General features: G+C 34.6%; 3 protein-coding genes across 3 annotated transcripts; 1 reads left to right on the forward strand and 2 right to left on the reverse strand.

Annotated features, from left to right (window-relative positions):
* Nucleotides 1-3,119: 3,119 nt before the first annotated feature.
* On the reverse strand, nt 3,120-8,294 carry Capr (caprin family member). The gene is made up of 4 exons (XM_073086038.1): nt 8,093-8,294; nt 6,249-6,431; nt 5,451-5,617; nt 3,120-5,270 (listed from the first exon to the last, which is right to left on the reverse strand). Exons 1-4 carry the CDS (start codon nt 8,213-8,215, stop codon nt 3,911-3,913), a joined length of 1,833 nt encoding a protein of 610 aa, XP_072942139.1. The 5' UTR covers nt 8,216-8,294; the 3' UTR covers nt 3,120-3,910.
* A 1,100-nt stretch (nt 8,295-9,394) lies between these two features.
* Nucleotides 9,395-10,252, forward strand: mtSSB (mitochondrial single stranded DNA-binding protein). Its single transcript, XM_073085825.1, has 3 exons — nt 9,395-9,551; nt 9,677-9,764; nt 9,837-10,252. Exons 1-3 carry the CDS (start codon nt 9,534-9,536, stop codon nt 10,175-10,177), a joined length of 447 nt encoding a protein of 148 aa, XP_072941926.1. The 5' UTR covers nt 9,395-9,533; the 3' UTR covers nt 10,178-10,252.
* A 3,137-nt stretch (nt 10,253-13,389) lies between these two features.
* aop (ETS variant transcription factor anterior open) lies at nt 13,390-17,771 on the reverse strand. Its single transcript, XM_073085354.1, has 5 exons — nt 17,592-17,771; nt 16,002-16,278; nt 15,362-15,916; nt 15,006-15,255; nt 13,390-14,898 (listed from the first exon to the last, which is right to left on the reverse strand). The coding sequence occupies exons 2-5, from the start codon at nt 16,267-16,269 to the stop codon at nt 14,556-14,558; spliced, it is 1,416 nt and encodes a 471-aa protein (XP_072941455.1). The 5' UTR covers nt 16,270-16,278; nt 17,592-17,771; the 3' UTR covers nt 13,390-14,555.
* Between the last annotated feature and the right edge of the window lie 1,160 nt (nt 17,772-18,931).

Below are 18,931 nucleotides of genomic sequence, written 5' to 3' on the forward strand. Positions count from 1 at the left end.
TTTCGACTTCCGCTATCGTTTCCGGAATGGTCACCTCAACAGACCGTCCTGGTCGTGGGTCGTCTTCAAGTGAATCCCTGCCTTGCTTAAAAAGGTTGTTCCACTTGTAAACCATCGTTTTTCCAGGGCAAGAGTCCCCGTAAACCGATGACATCTCTTCCATTATGATTTGCACAGACTTTCCTTGCTTGGTAAGGAACTTTATAACGGCGCGATGCTCGATTTTCTCCATACTTCCAATTTTCTTCCGGATTGAGTTGTTTAATTGTCGATAGTTTTAAAACTAATGATGCAATTGTGATAAAACTTTATATTTATACTATTTATGAGTCACTTAACACGTACCGCCCTTAACGAGCCCGCTATGGGGATAGCGGGCTCGTTAAGGGCCTCCAACCCTGCCATTCCGCGGACTTAAAAACGCACCCTCGTAACAGCCGGATAAAGTTATTAATTTATCACATTGTCTAGACAAATTGGTTATTATACATAATAACCAGTAATTATGTATAATAGCTATTTGATCACTTTGACTGTAACACATAGATTAAAATTATTTAGTTACGCCACAGACCGTGTCTTACACGTACAATGTTTATAGATACAACTTCACCATTAAATTGTATTAATACAGAAATACAAGACTTACTTTTTTGAGAACATTCTCTAGCCTTATTTAATTCAAGTACACTTGCAAAGCCGTATCATTTGTGCGATTTATGACATAATTCGTAGTATGTATAATTTTATTTCCATGAATTAGTACAGTATTTAGGTAATACCGTTATATCGTATTTTATTTGTTAGTTGGAATAGTTTATGTAGTTTTTGACCATTATTCGTTTACATTTTCCATGGCTGAATTATAAGAAAAATATCTCAGATTTTGCTGTTACATGCTCTTACATAAATTATTAAAAGTAATTTATATTGCATTTTTAATATAGCACAATTTTCAAAAGAAATAATTAAACACATAAAATCTGTATGATACGTAGACGAAACATTTAATGCCTAAATAAAAATATTGTTGTTGTTTGTTAGTGCCAAAATTAAATTTACAACTTATTAACATATGATCTTATATGGGACGTTAACAAAAGTAGCATACGTAATGGCACCAGTATTTTTTGTCCAAGTTTTCTTTGTGCATGATTTATCGACCCAATTGATTTTGCCCTCAAAAAGTCCTCTGTCAATTTGTAAAGACGAGCAGGTTATACCTGCTCTCATAGCAGGCCATTTCCAGTTTTACTTTTGAGAATTACAATGTTATTAATTATGTTATTAAACGATATTATATAGTGGAATTATTATGCTATCAGGAAGAATCAATAGTTATCAGGAAGGGCGAGTTTCGTTAAAGGGATAGTTATGTTATCTTTAACTTTAACTAAATGAAACATACTTATCGATAAGAAAGTGTCATCAAGAAGTAGATTGGTAATAAGTACATGTCGTTCACATGCAGAAATGCAATATGTTGATGAAGCAATAGATTGTACTATTGTCTTGGGTTGATCGTTCTACATTGTGGTCCTGGTACTTCATATGTTTGTATAGGACCGATAGTGTTTTTAATTTATTCTTCTTAAAAGAAATTGGATGACACATGACAAAATAATCTCATATAAAAATATTTCACGGCCTTATTTGCTAAATAAATAAAACTCCCTACTTAAAAAAGGTCATTATTTTTTTTAGCTTTCTTGACATTGTTTTAATAAAAATAACGCTTATTTAACCGATAAATTATTTGTAACTGTTTCCTACTTCAACAGTAAATAACATTCGCTATACTGATTTAAACACTTATCCACATTCCTAAAGCGGCCTTTGAAAATATGGATTTCGTGGTGATCTGTAGATTAAGTTTCTAATTGCCTCTATTTATAATGAACAAAATATGACTATATTATATTTGTATGCTAAGATAAGTACATTATAGAAAATATTTTGTATAATTGCATTGGGTTGTATAGGTTACTGTAATACATCGATAATTTAAGTTACTAGTTTGTAATGGTAGCTAGTAGCATTGTAAAAAAAAATAGTTCTGTCTGATAAAGTTAAGAACTATATTTATTTTGTTCGATTCGAACGAACAACACAGATTTGTTTTAACATAATTTCTTATTATACGACATTATAATAAATGGAAATTTTATTTCACATCTTAAATAGGTCACTTAAACAGGACATCGAAGCTAAGCGAGCCAGAATGGACTCGAAATTATTAATTGATGAGTAAGTATTTTTGTGATAAAAAAATATTAAGTGATGGAAATGAATAGAAATAAACTTTGATCCTGGAACAAAATGTCTATGAACTCTTCACTATAAATTAATAAACATTATTAAGTTTTGTACAACAAATAATAATTTGGTGAACTATTTCAAGATTTTCATTGAACCTACCTCCTTAATCAAAATCGTTCAGTAATCAATGTGAAAAATGATTTAGGTTTGCGGCTTTTTCTATACTAATATTATAAAGAGGAAAACTTTGTTTGATTTTAATGAATAGACCCAAAAACTACTAGACCGATTTTAAAAATTCTTTCACCATTCGAAAGCTACATTATCCACGAGTAACATAGGCTATATTTTATATGAAATATATTTGATAAATAGATTTTGAGGCGGTACAAAGTTTGGCAGGTCGGCTAGTATTTTATAATGTAGATGTGAGAAACGAGCGTGCAGCCCACCTTATGGTAAGTGGCCACAGCCGAACATTCCTAATCAACCCAGACAGACAAGGCTAAGACCTGCTTACTAGAGGTCGAACACATATGCGTTTCCACTCCGGAGGATCCAGTTAGGTTAGATTACACCTCGAATAGATTAACTTAATTTCCCTAACCACACTCTTCAAATCAGAACAGCAGTGCGCGAACAGTCGTTATTAGGTAAAGGAATCTATGCAACAGTCGAGATGATTGTAGATATTCTGTCCTTTGTTCTGCATAATCCTGCTCTAATGCAAGAAGAATATATTATTAGCAGGTCTCCCAACTAACAGAAAAGGGTATATTTCTTCCTCACCAATATACTAGCTCACAAATTACTTGTTATGTATAAGGTGCCTGATGTTTTTAAAAATTGAAACTCCAAAATAATCTGAGAATACTTTAATTTGCACACAGCCTCTATTACGAACAATGTAAAGAAAATAGAGAGGATGCTTGATCAAATTACAATAATTATTTGGCAGCAACAATATTTCCAGAAGATATTATAGAATAAAAGTTGCCGCCATAAAACTTATAAGGAATTGAAATTTAATTAAAAAATTCAAAAACTTGCTTTCATATATAATAAAATTATAAATAAATTGTTGGTTGCATGTTTATTAAAAAAGAAACATTATTTCCATTGAATTATCAGTCCAGTGATTAATAGCAAATTAAAAATTACGGCTAAAAGGAAAACAAATTTATAGAATATCTTAAACACATATAATTACCACTTTAAACCAACGGTATTAAAAGTACAAAGTTCAGAGATTTGGGTAAGGTCCCGGTAGTGTGCACAACTCCTGTACTTTAGTTATCACGAAGACGAGGCCCGCTCGCGCCGAGCGAGGCGGCGGCTCTCTAAATGCCGCGTCACGTTTGTCACTGGGGTGACGTAACCTATACAAGGATCTAGAATATTAAAGTAACTTATAATAATTGCATATATCATACATCTAAATTCAAGTAACTTATTTTTTCTTCAGTTTCAAGTTTTATCATTTTACTTTTTTTTTAGGTTTTTTATTTATTTGATTTTTTTTTACCATAATCTCTTGTTGTTTTCACAGCGTGTTGTTGCCGGTGAAATTTGCCTTCCACGAATGATTTTAAGTCTGTTTTCAAATTTATAGTGTAATGTCACTGGTATAATACTTTCAAGATTAATACAATTATTCGACATTTTCTTGTTTGCGAGTGTATTGCTGGGGTCGAGGTACGCGCGCTCCTCGGGGACCTCCACGGGGTCCACCCCTGCCGCGACTTTTGAATCCACCTTGGTAGCTTTGATTGTTATCATTGTACCTTTCGCGACCTCCATTCTCATTTTGTTGATGATTATCGCTACTATCGCCGTTGCCATAATAGCTATCGTTGTTACCTCTGTTTTGATAACCATCCTTATTGTGTTTATTTTGGTAGCCATCATTATACTGTCTATTTTGATAGCCGTCCTTGTTTCCTCTATTTTGATATTCTCCACCATGTCTGTTATGATACCCATCATTGTTTTGCCTATTCTGATAGGATCCTCGGCCGCGGTAACCATTGGACGATCCCCTGCCACCTCCGCGGCCGTAGCGTCTGAATCTATTCTGCCCGTCTCCTTGGCCTTGAGTTCTGCGTTCACCACCATCTTCGCGTTCAGGGCTCCGACTTTCCTTCCACTCATCGTCATTTTTATCCTCAACAGTTACTTTATTTTCTTCACCTGTAATTGTTTGTTGTTCCATGATGACAGGCTGTGGTGTCGGTTGGGGAGTGTGTTGCATTGCTGGTGGTGGTCCAGGTTGAACACTTGGGTGAGGCGGTTGTGGGAGTTGCGCCAACTGTGCAGGAATTGGCACCGCGGCATACGCGGGATGATCCGGGTGTGGAGGGAAGTGTGGCTGAGGGGGCAGGGGAATCGCTCCAGGCTCGGGGACACGCCCTCCCGGAAGTTGAACGAAATGCTGATTAGTAAATGTTTGTGTAGGAATCGGCCCCGGCGGCGAAGGCTGATTTAACATTGTAGGGGGTTGGGGTGTGCCCACTGGGCTATCGATTTCAGATTCTTGCAAGAAGAAAAAATTTTGTGAACCAATGACTTCCGAAATAGGTCTTTGTTGTGGGTACTGCTGTGAGAAGTATGCATGTTCGACCTCCTGCAGTGTGATAGGAGAGAGTGGTAGAAGGGGGTAAGCAGGAGCAGGAACTACTGCTGGTGCAGGAGGTGCAGGAAGAGCGACAGGAGGCACATAAACAGGTGCAACTTCCACTTCTTCTAATTCCGGAGTCACCTCTTGAGAATCCTCTTCGGCAAGAACACATTCTTCATTTTCAAGTACAGCAGTTTCAGCAGATTTGTCAAAATAACCACATTCATGTACAGCACAGATAATTTCCTTAATATGTGCATAAGTTGTGCCCAAAATCTCTTTTGGTTTTCCGTCAATAATTGCATACAGATGTTCCGCTGCTTTTGTTGTAAAGATGTGAAATCCAGGTTGCCCCTCCTCATTCAGTTCATGTTTCGGAGTTACTTCTGGATAACTGTAATAAAAATTAGGAATTATTTTTACCACATTTTATTTATTATCACAGATTCCGATGACATTACTGAAAAATTCAATGCTTTTTAAATTGTTCTGAAGTTAAATACATGAAGAAAATGTCACGAGAAAAATATTAAAACACAAGTCTTTTTTTTTAAATAATGGTTAGAGTACTTACAGGTCATCAAGGATTTTTAAGTCTTCCTCTGTCAATTTAGCAGCACCATTGGTGCCATTAAGAAAGTCCTCCCTTGCTTCATTGTTGCCCATTTGCATCAGGCAGTCCAAAATGAGAAGAACCTCTCTGATCTTGTTAGTTTCCGCCGCATAGCGCACCCATGCATCCTGAATATGAAAATATTTACATGATGTTAAAATTTTTCACAAGCATTATCAACAAGGTATATTTTTTTCAACATAAAGTGGGTTTTATAATTCAGGTTCATAGTTTCAAATGGTTCTGATAGTCTTAATTGAGCTTATAATTTAGACCAATTCCTAAATTCATGCCCAAAAATTGGCCATAGAGTGCAAAATGGAATTTATTAAAGAAGGATCCTTCTGGTATCATCTTGTATCAACTATATATTGATGAATATTATTTTGGTATCAATAATAAATCAAATATATAATGACTCCATTGTGTAGTAGATATATCATGACATATGGCATTCTGGGAGTCAAGCAGCAAGCACCATATTAATAAAGACAAATGTGAGCCTATATTTTTTTTTCCTTTCTGTAAGTAAAAAATTATATAAACCATACTTCTGAATTACGACGTGAAAAGTGGAGGGGAGGGATATTAAGGGGAGGGATATTATTAATATTATGGATAGACACCAGAGGTGGGTGGGTGGTAAACTCCCTAAACTATTATTAATAAAATCAATCTTTTCAATTATTTGTCCATATTCCAACTTTGGTCTTTGGTATGGATATATAAATTTACTAATAAAACATACATTAACTGTACCTTTTTAGCTTGCTTCTTGGCTTCACGTTCTGCCACAAGAGCAATGGATGACACTTGCTTAGACATATCCTTCGCAAACTCCAAAGTTTGAGCCACTTCATCATACTTGGCAACAGCTACTTTCTGATCGCTGTTAAGTTCCTTGCCGGCCTTTTGCAAGTCACGATAAGATGTCAACTTGCTCTGAAATGGAAAAAAATAATTTAATATAAAGTTTCTAATCTGCACTTGGTCAGAGTGGTAATAGTATAGATCTTATTCTATGATCTATGCCCAGCAATGGAACAATAAATAATAATCATATTAAAAATACTTATAGATTTAATAAGTTGGTGGATAACATCCCGAAACTTCTAAGTACAGCTGGGTATTTATTGTGTGAATACTAATTTTAATTTAGATGAGCAGTAAGTATATCATGTGAACCTTATATGACATTAGGCAGTGTAATAACTCGTTGGCATGTAACCAAATTGCATCAAGGTGGAATATGCCTCCCTAATCTAATTTATAAGACACAAACATTAGATAACAAGAGTAAATAAATTCCAGATTGTTCACATAGTATAAGTATGTTTATTTTTACCACCACTAGTATAACTGTGTGATTTTTAAATCCATCTATAGTAGCTATGACTGGTGCTTAACATTATGGGAGTGCTTTTGATTGGTTCATTAAGTTTCTAAAACGCAGCTAAATTGTTATAATAATAAACTTTTAATCACAAAATATTCCAGACTACAAACCAAGTACTCTATAATTTAAATATTGCTTACAATTTGCTCTTTGTAGTATATTTTTATTGTATTACTGTAAATGACAATTGTACACCATAACAAATTATCAAATATTTCATGAGTCACTATAGATATATAGATATTCAATATAGATGGCTTATTTTATTTAAAATTTTCTTGTATATTTTGTAAATAAGTCCTTTTTTAGTTAATAGTTTATTTTATTACTTAAAATTTCATATATTTAGTAATTATAATTGTAAATAACATGGATATAATATTTAACATCGAATAAATTGCGTCACTAGGATAAAAATATTTTATAAGACCATGGTTTTATTACATTCTGTACTTCTGGTAATAATTATACCTAGGGAATTTGATAAGTTTCAATTATGTTCAATGCATACTTAATATAATCTTATCACAACTGCACTGATTAAATTGTATTGTTGATAAACATGAACATGCTAACACTTTGCGCATAAACAAATATATTTATGATTATGAATCACAAAAGAATTTGCTACAGCATAGAAAACAAAAAAGTATAACTCTTTTCGGCAATGTATTATTATGGATTTAAAAAAACGTATTCTAAGGAAAACAACTAGACGAAAGGTTTATAGTAAGATATTCTTTTGATAACATTTCAACACATTGCGAGGCTAAAGGAATACATAAAACAAATATATTACCTGACGAAACTACAAACATTACAATTTACATTATGCGAAGTTTAATGTAATTTATGTTAGTACGTCATTAATATATACACATAAAACAAACACGTAAAAGTAATATCTTTCCATAAATTAGACTTAAATATACGTATATCGAGAAAAAATTGGCGGACAAATTTGGGCGTCACGGCTTAGCAGCAACATTGCTGAGCACATGTATAAAAATGGCGTCAACGTATTAGCGAAACTTTATTTACATACAACATTAAATTGTACAAAAGAAGCACTTTAGTTAACTCTATATTGTGCAACGTACTGTTATTTTTGTCCACATAATAATAATAACATATAGAAATACGAAAACATCTTCACATAGTGCACAAGTATAAATCTACTGATGCCGTAAAAAAATACTGGACTCACCTTTCTTTTCTCCAAATTGCGAATTTTGTGCTCCAGAATCGTTATAACTTGTCGGATAGGTGTATTATCCGCCGCCTCCGAAGAGGCTGGTTTTTCAGACTTTGCATTCGCAGCTGAAGGCATCCTTCACAGGCAACAACTTCTTCTGAAGGGATTTGGTATGGTGGTAGTGGTAGTTGAATAGAGACAAAATTTGCTATCTTCGGACACACACATACATAAATTCCATAGATTATTTCACCAAAATAACTGTCAACATTCAACATGGGACCATAGATTCATAGATAATACAAAAATAATTGGAGCGTCTCGGACCTTTAGTTACGACCTTACGACCAAGTGGATCGTGCAGGTAGAGGAAAAATACGAACATTGAAGAAAATATAATAATAAATAAGGATTATAATTTACATTACAACGATAGAAATGACAAAGCACTTCGGTCTTTTCTACACATTAAACGGTTGGGCGAAGTGATATGTGTAAAAGTATATTAATTTCACGTTTAAATGATATATTTACATTATACTATGATATTTTTAATATGCTAATTTCCTATATGGGTTATTATATTCTTTCCTGCTAATGAAGATGGATGGCATAGACAACACATAAAAGATGAAGTACTATGCGAGTCATAAAAAAATAGAATCATAAATGGCGGCAACACTCCTGCTATCTTTTTTTAACACGCTTTTATTAGCTTGGGTTGTATATATGTATGTATGTAACGGAATCTTTGAGCTCAATTTTTAACATTTTACGGTAACAATGATTCGGAAAAAGCAGTTTTAGATACTAATATTTTTTACAATAAACGCAAAAGATTCATATACTTCATATACTTGTCGTCCTATGCAGTATATATGTCCTTGCAGTTTTTACACAGAAATCATGAACTATCTAATAAAATTAACTTGAAAAAATGACTGTAATAAGATAAACTTTAAATGTATTACATTACGTATGTACCTTCAACTGAGCATTAACTGAAGCGTGCCTATATTAAAAGGAAAAACGAAGATAAAAAGAAGTAGCGTTTTTTATTTTATCTGATTCATCCAATAGAATTTTATTTGGGATGAACAGTTATTAACTTCGCTGGCAATATTCGCCATTTTACATTATATTATTGAAGAGTCCAAATTATGCTTTACAGTACCCTATTTATATTACGACATAATTTAAAAAAAAAGATTTGTTTTATGTTATCTGCTCAGATGAGTAAATGAGTATAAAGTAGATGAGTATTTTACTTATCAAAGCTTATCTATCTGTGACATTGTTGTCAAATGAAATGTGTTCTTGTTCTTTTTAGTCTGTGTGTTTGAATTTTTTTTAAACTAAGCCGATTCTGTGTTTACACTGTTTTGTATTTACTTCAAAGAGAAATTTTGCCTACACGCTGTAATTAGGTTCCATTTTTCTAAAATATAACAACATGCTGTCCTTTTCAAGGGTAAGTTTATTTAGAGATACATGTACAATATGTTATGTTACAAAAAATTGCAAGTGTTTCTATTATTGCTAACCTCTAACCACATAATTCAAATTACAACAGTGATTAATGTTTTTGGTTTTTAGATAACGAATATAGCAAGACAAGTACAAATTAAAACACTTCACACTACGGTCGCAGTACAATGCAGTAATGTTCAGAAAACTGAAAAAAGTACGTAATCATAACCTAAAATCTTAGAAGCGGCATATTTTCCGTAATATTTATGGCGGCAATTTGTTACAGCTATCAACCAGGTAACCTTACTGGGAAGGGTTGGTGCTGATCCGCAAAAGAGAGGTTCAGAAGAACATCCAGTGGTTAACTTTCCGCTTGCAACGCACTTTAGTTACAAGTATGAATCTGGGGATATTTTACAAAGAACGGATTGGCATAGAATAAGTGTATTTCGACCTGGATTGCGTGACACTATCTACAAGTATCTGAAGAAAGGTCAAAGAGTATATGTAACTGGAAAATTATCTTATGGGGAGGTAAAATTAGATGACGGGCAAGTCAGAACAGCATCTACAGTAATTGCAGATGACGTTATATTCTTCCAAGGACAGGCATCTGAAAATGTATAAGGTACAACACATGTTACTTAGTTTTTAAGATTACAAACCAATGTGATTTCAGTAAAATAGGTATTTAAGGATAAATGAACTTTTATTTCAATCTTGCCTGCTTTAGCTTTAGTGCAAGACTATGCTTATGTGCATGGTACATAATGCGATTTAGGGTCCAGGTCCCCTTTTAACAGGAGATAAAAAAACTTGAACTAAATTTGAACCAATGCTAAGCCACTGTTTTGAACGCTGTTCTTAACAAAGCTATAGATAAGTACAGTAGACCCGTGGTTATCTGACAATCATTTTGCAGGGCAGTGTCGGACTATCGAATTTGTCGGATTATAGAGTACTGCCTAAGACCCCCTATAGTCCATTTTTTTTACGAAAGAATACCATGTAATCTGACAAATTACAGATCCAATAATAAGATTCTTTTTTTTATTTACATTTGTATATGTATGTATGTAATCTGAAGTACAAACCATACTTCATTATTTATGTCAAATTTAGTAAATTAAACAACACAATAGATAACACACGTTTTATTATAAAATTAACGTCATTAATGCTGTAGAACTTTCAAAAAATATTCAATACATTTGTAATAAATTATAGACCATGTCGGATTACAGGGGGTGACGGATTAGACTGGGGCCGGATTACCGTGGGTTCACTGTATAGCTAAGGCATAAGCCATAGCCTATATGCCATGGGAAAGGATAATGCATTGTGAAAGACATGGACATACAATAGACAAAGCCTTTACTTTATCAAATTACACATAACTCAATCTTGTGACAGGACATAGATACATATTAAAAATAATAAAAAGTACATCAGTAAAACCCAATAGATATTATCTGTGTGTTTGAACAAGGTTTGAAAGGTAAAAATTAGAACTCCTTACATTGCATCTACTTGTGCAGTGCCTCCGCCAAGTCGAGCTATGTATATTCTGTTGAATCTCAGTTCTTAATATGGTTTAGTTATTAAACTTGCAATCTTATTTTCCGTTTACATATTACAGTACCATATACTCAATATATTTCTTCCTAACTTTTAATTTTTCTTTCTAAACATTGTGCAAATTGCTACTATCCAGTTTTGTGAAAAACCAGTCGAGCAGTTTCATTACCAACATTGCTTGCTGGCGCTATCTATGCTTTTTTTGTGGAAACTTAAACAAACCTTGAATAAGATTCATTTGACATTTGTTCTATTTGACTCATTTTGCAAGAGATGGCGCTTATCTCATTTTAATAGAGAAGCCATGATTATGTGCATAGACCTGTATCTAAAAGTTCTGTAATTATGTGCCTCATGAATACCAGACTTAATTTTTTGATAGCATTTTGGAAGGAAAAAATCGCAATTAAGCTATAATACAATTCCAAAAAATCTGTTTAATGAACCTTTTTTTTAAACCATAGTCTGAAGATAATTAATCTTTTGGAGATTAGGAGAACTTTATTTATTTATAACTTTAGCAATGAAGTTTTGATATATGGGTATTCGTCGTTACAATTAATGTTCCTTTCATTCACATGAATGAATGTATATGATGTCTACTTCTTGAAAATATGAGCTCCATATCTTTTGATATCTTTGAAATTCTTAACTTTATAATCTGGTTCAATAAAAGGAACATTTTTCATTACATATTTATGTGTTTTAACCTTTGTTTGTTGGGTTTGAAAATTTTAGCTTTAATGACTGCTTAGTGTGCAGTGTATCCTTAAAATTCAATTCTCAAGTGAATTACGTTTAGGCGTAAGATAGCTCACGAATGAATGATAAAGATGAGCCGGAACAAAGCCGAAGCATTAGTCTCTAGCTCAATAACTCACTAGTCAAGTTTCGACGATAATAGCATAATTTATCACTTAGCTCTTTTTGTGTGCACATTCCAAATATTTTTATTAACCGACTTCAAAAAGGAGGAGGTTATCAATTCGGCCGGTATCTTTTTTTTTTATTTTTTTATGTATGTACATATTACACACGCTGTTTACATTGTTATCCAACGAAATATATTGAGCGCCGACTTCAGAAATATGTACTAAACCAACATTTATTTGAATTATTTTTTACTTTGTAGTGACATAGAAGTCGGTTGTATTTTTTGTTAAATTTTTTTTTCTATTAAACAATGATACGTAATTTTTTGGATACATCCTTTTATCGTAAAAAGGCGGTAGTTGTGATCGAAATAAATTTTACGTTAAAACGACGATTTTATTGGGGGCCAATTTGCAAACATATTGTTGTATACTAGCAGTATAAAGGCCATACAAAGGTGTTTTCTTCTTAGGATCATTTGCAAGTTTTGCAACCCAGCTAAATCTACAATGCAAAGATTATATCGCCAAACTGGCAAATGTCTTATTTGCATTATAAACTCAACGGTACGAATCCCTCCTTGCTTAACATCAAATAGGATTCAAAATGATTTATGGGTGTGTTCTTTTTTTAAATTATCAAACACGGATAGTGGGATTATGAAAATGGATGCCTGCATTTTCTAATAGCTTTCCTTTTAAAATGTTATCTTTATCGTTATATCGACCTACAATGAAAATTGCGCAAATTAATTACACGAGTAATTTATGTTTAAATATTTTAATCCTTCTAGCTCTGAGAGCTAAAAGTGGCATTTATATGAATGATATGAGAAATAGAATTTAAGTTATTGAGCTGATTGAGCTACTGAAGTTGAGTCCTTCGTACATTAGTTGTTAAGGTATTATTCAGTTTTATTGGACGATTTTCTCAGTTAATCACCATTTAGTGAGATAATTTTAATATCATATATCACGGACTGAGCGGAATAAGCTACCTCCCGAGGTATTCCTGGAGCGTTATGACATGGGGCTCTTCAAAAAAGGTGCAAAAAGAGCTCTCCTTTAAAGCCGGCGATGCATTGGCGACTCCTCTGGTGTTGCAAATGTCCATAGGCGACGTTAACCACTATCCATCAGGTAGCACGTCTGCTTTATCAGGTTCAAATATAAAAAAAAATCATGTCAGACTATGTTATTACATTGAATGGTTTACTGTGACGTCACTCAGGCAAATATGATTAACTGAAGAAAGGTATAGGATTATTTCCAAATTAATTTCTGTGATTTATATAATTATTTTGTCGTGACAGATTCCTAAGACTCCAGAATATTGCATAAGTTTTGTCATTATTAGGGATTCGTTGAAATAGGAAAAATAAATCAAAATTTTAGATAACATTACTTTCATTTATTTTATGATATAGTAATTTTACACAACATTTGAATTTAAACATTGTGTATGAGTTGGAAGTTATGGCATACATATGCCAATAGAAATAATTGTAAAAATACAAACTCAGTTGTAATAGTACTTACTGATATCTAGGTACTTTGATAAAGCTCCACATTTTGTTTGACAAATCATACATACACTCTTTTGTCGTATTCCTAACCTAACTATATCTTTAAACTTATGTATATTTACAAACACTATATTTTTACTCTCTATGACATTATTCACTTACACTGATAAAAAGAGATCACAGAAAATTGTAGCTGGAAATCATTGAGTAAAGGCCCTAGCATATTCTACGTGTCTACCACATTATATTTTTATCACAGTGGATTTTTAGATTGATTCCAAGGCATTTTTAAGTAAATAGTTATTAGTAATTTTTATTGTCTTTTGAACATTAGAAACTCTGGTAAATTTTTAAACCCAATTGAAAATGTAACACGCAACAAACTTTTCTCTTAAAATACGTACTCAGTGGTAGCTTTCATACTTTTTTCTTTTTCACATGCTACAATTGAAGTATTTTGCCAAAAAGAATGGAAGACGAAATATCATGTATGATAATATTTTAACTTTTCAGTTATGTACTCTCTTCAGCAATTTACAATTGAAATTATAACATAGCAAGTAATACAAAACTAATTAAATTACAAAATGCATAATGAGCATGCACAATGCTTGTGCATTCACCCATGGATTGACTTTTGGCAACTTTATCTCATTTGTAACCGAAACATTACAGTCGGCAGAGTGAATGATCCATTGCACAAGATATTAAAATAGTCTCTATGACTTTAACACAAATATACTCTTGTCCCCTTTTGCTAACTACATACTTAATTGACACTATTAGATAAAAATCACTTGGCACAAAGGCATCGCTTTAAGGTCCATACCCTGTTAAACTCCAAAAGTCATACTAAATCTGTCAAAGTACTCTCAGTGTCTATTTCCGGACAATTTGTTGAATATTCTAAAGGAAGACTTATCCTTTCTGAGAGGAATTTGACTAGAACTTTAGTGGATGGAGCTATCGTACATTAAACATCCATAATACACGTCACACTTAAGTGTTCGTCTCTGAATGTAATTGTAATCACTGTTCACATTTTTCACTTTTTAAGTTTAAAGCATAATGTTCATTGTATTCATTTTCTCGCTTAATCATCATGCTGTCACCAATAAGTGCACTTATGCGATGCTTGTCGTGCGCTTGAGCTGCGGTAATGGGGTCTGGCCGTGCTCGTTTCCGCCAGGGTTCTGATGCTGCCATACTCAAGTCTGTTGGCATGTCCTCGTCGACGTTGTCTTCTTCACATCGCTCCTCCTTCATTTCGGTCTTCACCGCGGGTTGTGGTGCAACACGCGTTGGGCTCATCTGTTGCCGTAGTAGTGAGATATTCTTAATGTTTTTCAGTTCCGTGGGATTCCGCAGAAATCTGAAATAATTAATTTTGCGAGATTAGAAACATTGGTTTCAATTGCATTTTGTACCTATATCTTGATGTCCTAAGCATGAAACATTTTTATGTAATATAATACTTACTGGTAACAGTGTCGCTCTCCTTGTACTTTCCGTAAAATATTTACTCTATAATAATATCTTAGGGCACGTGACATCTTATCGTAGTTCATAGACAGATGATTTTTTTGGATACCCCAGAGTTTTGCTAATCCTGCAGGGTCAACAATCTTGAAAACACCAGTTTCTCTATTTTTCCACGCTATATAATTGGTGTATCGCTGAGTAGGGTCATTAAGCAGCTGTTGTAGAAAATCCCATAATAGTCTTCCATCTGAAATAATAATATATGTTTAGAAAATGTCGTAACATTATGGAATTTTTGCATTATATAGTGAAAAAAAAGTTATTTTCACAATAATAATATTATATTTACTTACTTGTGTTAGATTCTGGCATGTCATTTGGAAAGAATTCTCGATGTTGAGTGCGGTAGTGTGAGTGTTGGGGCGCTGCATGAGGTTGCGGCGCGGGACTTGATACGGGCGCTTCTTTAGGGGAGCGTGGGGTCAATGCGAACTGTGCCTCTTCATCCGAATCCGAGTGGTTACTTCCCGAGCTGGCAGCTTGGACGGAAACGGGCACTGGAGGTGCATATGCTGGCGCATAGTTCATCGCCTCTCCTCTTTGTGGGCTACCCGAGCTATCCACTGATGGTGCCGGACTTAGCGTAACAGAATTGGGTTGGGCAGCTGCTGCTGATGCGCTATGGAAGTGATGGAATCCATCAACGGTCCATGTGGGAGTCGGGGGGTGGGAGTGAGGTGATGGTGGGTAAGGAGCAGCGCGGGCGGTCGGTGTTACTGGTGAAGACGGTACTCGGCCCAATAATGCTGCGTCACGAACTAGCATTTGTAATACGTTGTGTAAAACGTCACCAGCACCTGGGCAACGTTCGCCCAAGTCAGTTTTTGTCAGTAGGCACAAAGCCTTACCTGTGAAAAGATAATAAAAATAAACAAACTGCCCGAAATACAAGAGAGAGAATATGGAGTTATTCTTGAAAAAACAAGTATTTACCATTCATTTGGAAGAGATCCATGTCGAAATTTGGTAAATCAAATTCGCGTTCACACCATTTCAAAAAGACTACGACGTCCTCTCTCGTCCATAGTCTTGGTTCTGGCGGAAGGCCTGCGGGCAGTTGCGCCTTTGCGTCACCGAGGGGTGAAGGCGGTGGCGGTGCCCACGGCAACGGATACCGCCATAATAACTCCGTCGGGCTAAATGGCAGCGGTAACCGCTCCATGCTGGGCCCCGAAGGCAGTTGCAAACTAACCACTTTCATCACGAAGATCTGTAAAAAAAGAAATTATGACGTAAGATATTTCCTTTATATTAAATATTGTTGTTTCTTAAGAGTGTGTGTTTATGTAAAAATACAGAATTTGTTTCATGTCGCTATTGAGTAACAGGTGGCATAAATCGTCGGGCAGCGCCATTGTTTTCTTTAAATTTATCACGTGTTTTCGAGTAACTATAATTTAGTATTGATTAATTTATTTTACGTAACTCTATAGCTATTATTGTCATAATAGCTATTAATTATATCTTTATGTACTTTATTTATGTAACATAAGTATTAATTAAAAATAATTGTTAATCCTTTTCAACGCTTCATCCTTGGAACATTTAAACAAAAACGTAGCCCAGCTGTTATTTAAACATCATTGCATATAATAGCAACTTTAGGCTTGGTTGATTCGAAATACGATACCTCTAGGAGTCTAGGATATAATACTTATTTGACTTATGAGTATTTCGTATAGTGTGTTTAATTAATTTATTTTGTTACGGTTTTTATTTGTAATTATGCAATGGTTTAAAATTTTAGACATAACATTTACATATAAATTTGTGCGCGCGATATATCTATTTGTTTGGTGTACATAACTTTATATATTATTTATTTCTAAATATATAAACTACATATTCTTATTCTAATATTTTATATACATTTTGTTACTGACGTGAAGTACCACCACTTTTTTGATATTAAACACTCACCGATGACTTCACGTAGTTATCTAATTTGCGATAACCGCACGTTATCAGCATTTTTGCAGAACCGTGTGATAAAGCGTAGTATCCGTGTTTTAACATTAATTTTCGAAGTTACATATTGGTACACACATATATTAACATATCGAATTACTGCTAGAATACTGCTAGAATAACATACAATTTACTGCTAGAATTGTACGAATGAATAGAATAATGAGTTTTTATTATGAACGCTAACGTCGCTAACACAGTTGAGGAGGATTGCCACCTGTTGTAGTGTTTTGCAGTGACCATAAGAGACTTGCTATCCGGTTCAAGTAACAAGTTTCGTTTCAGTTGTTTGTGTTACACGACAGTTATAGTAGTGTTATGTTTGTAAACATAGTAGAAATCCATTTTAAAACTTTGCCAACTTGATGACAAAGAAAGTGGATATCATCAACTGTAAGCATCGACATCGACAATGTTTTATATTTCGAGGGGTATAACATGTTCATTGCCGGATTTGGAATCTGTATCAGCACGCCAACCGCCAACTCTTATCGGGCGGGGTCGGAAATGCGTGTGTCCGAGATAGCGCGGCCCGAGATAAGCACCGCTACTCACCGGCTGAGCTGATCCGGAACTCGCTGTGTCGTCAAAATCCTAGGAAGTTTTTGTTTCAAGATGGACAATTTCAGCACATATACATTGTCACAACACTCGATACACAATATCCAAAGTTCACAGAGCACCAGGCACACACGTAGCTTTGCGCGGCGGTCCCTCCAAACGTGTCGTGTTACGGCACGCCGTAAACCAGCACCGTATCTGAGGGATCGAGCTCGCAAACGAGCGTCGCGGGCAACTCTCCGACGCGGACTGATGATGCGGTGGCGGCGCGGGCGGACGGACGCGAGCCGCCGCCCTCCCGCGCCGCCGTCCCCGCCGCGCCGACCCGCCTCACATAAATATTGCGGAGAATGAGATAAAACTTCGGGAGCCAGACTGAGACCCAGTCCCATTTTAACTATGTAGACATGCGAGTATTGAGTAATGTTTCCGCAATCGCATACCGTTATCCCGTTAGTTCCGGGTCTGCCAAATCGTCGGCGAGTTGTTCAGAAATGACGAGTCGCTAAATATTGACTGAAACAATAAATCAGCTATAGGCATGCATGTGTTGCCTAGCTAGGGCATGCGGAAGTTGTGCTAGCCGTATAGAAGCGTTACGTCAGCGCGCCAGTTTTTAATAACTCTCAATATTTCCTTGTTTGTAGAGTACCTAGGAATCGCGTGTGATAGACGATATCTTTGTAACAGTATCTTTTGAAGATGTTTCTAGACGTCACTTGAAATATTTGAGTTCTTTTCTATGATTCCTTATTATTTGTATACATTTAAGATTTAAGACTGCTTCTTAACACATTAAAACGTATGAGTACTTACTCATGTTTGTAGATAGATTAATGAATAATACTAGCAATAAGTTTGTAAACCTGTGTTTACAAAAACAGTTAATTAGCATAAAGTAAAAGGTGGCATATAATTTTACTTCGGTACGTATGCCTACATACTAAGAGCACAGGAAACGTCTGACTGTCGGCTGGCGGTTTCCTGGTACAGAGTGAGACAATATGAGCGCTAACCGGTTTTAGCTCAGTTTATTCGTCTACATATTATATGCACCCACTTACAAAATGTTCAAGTGTTTTGATTTGATCTTAAGCAAAGCTTATGGTTTCTCTATGTATATCGAATCTCCCACATAGATTGATTTGATGTACTGTGTTCCACAATAATGATTAGATATTCCATTGTATAACGTAAAAATACGGTGACTGGTATTCGAAAGCTACAAGGTCTGTAAATATTTCGAATAAGTATTTAATTAGTAAAAGGATCATTTTACTTTATAATAATATGAATAACAAAATATAACTTTTTGGAATATCTTATAATTCATG

This window comes from Epargyreus clarus, unplaced genomic scaffold, assembly GCF_041222505.1.
Source record: "Epargyreus clarus isolate Ecla_fem2 unplaced genomic scaffold, WU_Ecla_fem_2.2 ptg000023l, whole genome shotgun sequence".
NCBI classification, from domain to species: Eukaryota; Metazoa; Arthropoda; class Insecta; order Lepidoptera; family Hesperiidae; genus Epargyreus; species Epargyreus clarus.

Coding starts and splice junctions, on each gene's coding strand:
- aop (XM_073085354.1), bottom strand. CDS start 16,269: ATGAAAGTGGTTAGTTTGCAACTGCCTTCGGGGCCCAGCATGGAGCGG. Junction 15,917..16,001: donor GGATCTCTTCCAAATGAATG/GTAAATACTTGT, acceptor ATCTTTTCACAG/GTAAGGCTTTGTGCCTACTG. Junction 15,256..15,361: donor CATGCCAGAATCTAACACAA/GTAAGTAAATAT, acceptor TTATTATTTCAG/ATGGAAGACTATTATGGGAT.
- Capr (XM_073086038.1), bottom strand. CDS start 8,215: ATGCCTTCAGCTGCGAATGCAAAGTCTGAAAAACCAGCCTCTTCGGAG. Junction 5,618..6,248: donor CCAAGAAGCAAGCTAAAAAG/GTACAGTTAATG, acceptor TTTCATATTCAG/GATGCATGGGTGCGCTATGC. Junction 5,271..5,450: donor TTAAAAATCCTTGATGACCT/GTAAGTACTCTA, acceptor TTTTTATTACAG/TTATCCAGAAGTAACTCCGA.
- mtSSB (XM_073085825.1), top strand. Junction 9,765..9,836: donor TGTTCAGAAAACTGAAAAAA/GTACGTAATCAT, acceptor AATTTGTTACAG/CTATCAACCAGGTAACCTTA.